The sequence below is a fragment of the Humulus lupulus genome, chromosome 4, assembly GCF_963169125.1.
Source record: "Humulus lupulus chromosome 4, drHumLupu1.1, whole genome shotgun sequence".
Lineage (NCBI taxonomy): Eukaryota > Viridiplantae > Streptophyta > Magnoliopsida > Rosales > Cannabaceae > Humulus > Humulus lupulus.
In genome coordinates this window covers 208,870,855-208,874,930 of record NC_084796.1, presented here as the reverse complement: position 1 = coordinate 208,874,930, position 4,076 = coordinate 208,870,855, and the positions used below count along the sequence as shown (strand labels likewise).

The 4,076-nt window shown below is 40.5% G+C and overlaps 1 protein-coding gene across 1 annotated transcript; it reads right to left on the bottom strand.

Annotated features, from left to right (window-relative positions):
- Positions 1-2,460: 2,460 nt before the first annotated feature.
- LOC133832843 (uncharacterized) lies at positions 2,461-3,330 on the bottom strand. Its single transcript, XM_062263128.1, has one exon. It carries the CDS (start codon positions 3,328-3,330, stop codon positions 2,461-2,463), a length of 870 nt encoding a protein of 289 aa, XP_062119112.1.
- Positions 3,331-4,076: the final 746 nt, after the last annotated feature.

The window sequence follows — 4,076 nt, the reverse complement described above, 5'->3', positions numbered from 1 at the left end:
TACCAACTGTAATGACCCGACTAACTTAAAGACCTCAGACCATTAAAACTACTAAGACATAACTATTATTTTGGAATACATACATAAAATAATAGAACTTTAAAAGAAAATCCAAAATATGGGATCCCATTGTTTTTTTTTTGATCAAGAAGGAAAAAACTTCATTGAAAAAAACAAGCAAATATACACAAGGCAACTGCCCAAACCGAACCCAACAACCAGTCAAGAATCCACCCTCAGATTACATACATTTGGAGCTTCTTTAAGAAGAGCTTGAAAAGAGGGACATCTTTCCTGTTATGAACCATATACAATCTATATTTCACTAAGGTAATAATCTCTTTGGCTATACAATAAGCTGACAGTGAATACCCATCAAATAAGCACCCATTCCTATTCCTTCAAATACTATGAACCACAGCAGCAAGAATCAAATTCAAAGTAAGACTAAAATTGTTATTATTCCCAGCACTAAGACTAACTGTCCAAGCTGAGTACTTAGTAGCCCAGGCAGGAAACCCAATCCAGGAGAAGATAAAACCCAGCACATTCTTGGATAAACAACACTCGAAAAATAGATGCTGATGGCTCTCCAAACGATCTTCACAGACAGGACACAGAAAGCTGGACATCTGAATATTAGCTTGAGCCAGGTTATCTCTGGTTAACAGGAAAGAATTAACCACCATCCATAACACGAACCTATGCTTAGGGAGAATTGAACGACTCCAAATAGCACTTTTATAGGCCACCAGTTGCTGGTTTAAACAGCTATTATACAGCTTAGAAGGCTTAAATTTTCTAGAAATACCAGCTGCAATCACCTCATCTTTCCTGAACTTGTTCCTTAAATGGCAGAGTTTTCGCCAATACCAGCTGGTGTCCTGCTTCAAACCATAGCTCCAAAAGTCAGCCCCTTCAAATACACGCTGAATCCATTTGACCCACAACGTATCCTGTTTAGTCGTGACTGCCCAGACATATTTAGCCAGCAAAGCTCTATTCCATCTTGAACCATCTCTAAGACCAAGCCCTCCAAAAGCCTTGGGAAGACAAACCTGCTGCCAAGAAGCTAGGTGCAGCTAACTACGAGTCCTCGAGGCCCCCCAAAGGAACTGTCTACACAGCTTGTCGACCTCCTTGATAATGCTTTGAGGCAGAATAAACACGTTCATCCAGAAATTTCTCAAACCAAAAAGAACGGAGTGAATGAGGAGCAGCCGGCCAACATAAGAGAGATGCTTGCTAGACTAGGAGAAAAGCTTAGTTCTCATTTTGTGAACAATGACCTCACAGTCCGAGTGCTTCCATTTAGTAGGCCTTAAAGGGACCCCAAGATAATGAAGAGGAAAGATCCCTTCAGAGAGGGTCATGAGCTGACAGATCTCTCTTTTATGCTCTACATTAACTCCTCCAAAATAGATCAGAGACTTCATGGAATTTATTAGTAAACCAGAAGCCTCACTAAACAAACCAAGAGCATTCTTAAGAACACTAACAACCCCAATAGTGCCTTTGCAAAATAGAATTATGTCATCTGCAAAACACAAGTTAATCAAATTTATGCTCTTACACATCGGGTGAAACCGAAAAAGAGGAGACCTGGAAGCCCATTGAACACTTCTAGTCAAATATTCCATAATGATCACAAATAGGAGAGGGGACATAGGATCCCCTTGGCGCAAGCCTCTTTTCCCCATGAAACTACCCTGAACCCGACCATTTATCAACAAGAAATAAGTAGTATTTCTGATACAGTTCATCACCCAACCAATGAACTTCATAGGAAAACAAAAAGACTTCAAGAGGTTTTCCAAAAACAACCAATCAACAGTATCGTACGCCTTACTTATGTCAATCTTTATAGCACAGCGGGGGGAAGTTATCGCCCTACCATAATTCTTAATAAGATCTTGAAGAATCATGATATTGTGAGCAATAGACCTACCACGAACAAAAGCACCTTGATTAGACTGGATAAGAGAAGGAAGCACCACTGCCAACCTAGAACATAACAGCTTAGCCATGACCTTATAAAGAGTCGAACAACAGGCAATGGGCCTGAAATCAAAAGCCTTAGCTGGATTAGGGACCTTAGGGATCAATGAGATGGTCGTTTCATGCAGCTCCTTAGGAAACTGCCCTGTAGCAAACCCATGCTTGATAGCTGAGAAAAAATCCTGACCAATTTCCTTCCAAAGCAATTTGAAAAAACCTGATCCATAACCATCAGGACCAGGAGATTTAGTGCTTGGTATACTAAATAAAGCAGACTTTATTTCCCTGTTAGAGAAGGGAGTCAAGAGAATAAGCTGCTGATCAATAGACAGCTTGGGGCCCATATCAATACAGTGAGGGTCTATTGAACCAGAGGCCGACCTAGAGTAACCTAAATGGTTCTTAAAGTGATCAACAAAATGGTCCACCACCATCTTAAAGTCATCAATAAGCACCCCTTGATCATTTATATAAGAAACAATGGTATTCTATGCCTTGCGTTTCTTTAGAAAAAGCATGGAAAAAAGATGAGTTCATATCCCCCTTCCTAATCCAGTTAATCTTGCTCTGTTGAGCAAGAAAACTATGATACATTTGTTCTTGTTTATGAAACTCAGAAGCCTTCTCCTTCACCACCTCCTGTAACTTGAAATCTTGCGGATTAGCTTGGGCTTGAAACTGGGCATCTTGAAAAGCCACTGAAGCTAACTGGTAACCATACCCCACATCACCAATACAGTCCCTATTGAACTTCTTAAGCCTATGCTTCAGCCTAACAAGACGGATAAAAATAGCTCTCAAACCAGATGCTTGAACAGGGACCTCCCAGCTACTTAACACCACTTGTTTGAAATCAGCATGGTTAGACCAGAAGTTATAGTACCTAAACAACTTGCTTCCCATAGTCACCAAAGGGATATTAGAAACAATACAAGAGCAGTGATCCGACACTACCTCCCACCGAAAATTAGCCAAAGACTGAGGAAAGATGTCTAACCAATCCTCATTAATGAAAACATGATCAATTTTTGAGAATATCCTGGCTGATCCTTCCTGATTGTTAGTCCAGGTGAAAAACGACCCTATACTTTTGAGAGCTTCAACTTTAGCATTAACTTTCCATCCAATAGCATCAGCCAGCTCAAGACTAGTAATAGCATTGCCACCAGACCTATCTCCACCAGAAAAGGGAGCATTAAAATCTCCAAGAACAATCCAAGCCTTAACTGAAAATGAGATACGAGTTAAATCCGTCCATAGGCTTCTTCTCTTTTCTACTGTGTTGTACCCGTAAATAAAAGTGATATGAAAACAGCTCCTGTAGCCCACCATCTGAACCTAGCAATGAACCAGCTGAGGAGACTCTTCCAAAACAGACATATTAGCTAACCCCTTCCTCCACAAAATTAACAATCTCCCTTCTGTTATCGGACTGGAGTAAAACTCCCAATTAGGAAATTTAAGCTCCATGAACTCCCTAATTTTATTCCCACACAATTTAGTTTCTAATAGTCCACTAATTCCAATCTTATTTCTCCTAAACATTTCTTGAACTAAACTCTGTTTATTAGCACTATTCAGTCCCCTTATATTCCAACTCAAAAGAGAACACTTATCCATTAGCTAAATTTCCTCCAGAATAGTCACTCTTCCTACCGTGCACCTGTTCCTGAAGTACACCATACTGATTATTCCTGTTGTGATTCTCAACAACCAGTTTAAAGGAACCATTGGAAACCTGTCCATGTCTGTGCAGAGAAGCAGTGCGTCTAGGGGTATGCCAGATAGCTTCCTTGTCCCTCTCCTTAATCTGATCCATATTAGCCTCCCCTGGAATAGAAACACCACTGGGGCCAATAACTGAGTTGTCTTCTCCTTTTTCTCCACCCAATTCCTCAACTGATTCCCCTTCAGACTCTTTCTCAGAAGTTTTTCCCTGCTCCAAAGTAATCTCTGCCTTAGAACACGTTTCTTTTTCCACCCAAACAGACTTAACATTCTTGTGACAATCTACCATAGAATGCCCAAAACCAGAACAGGTCTTGCATTTTGTAGGCAACCACTCATATTCTATCCCC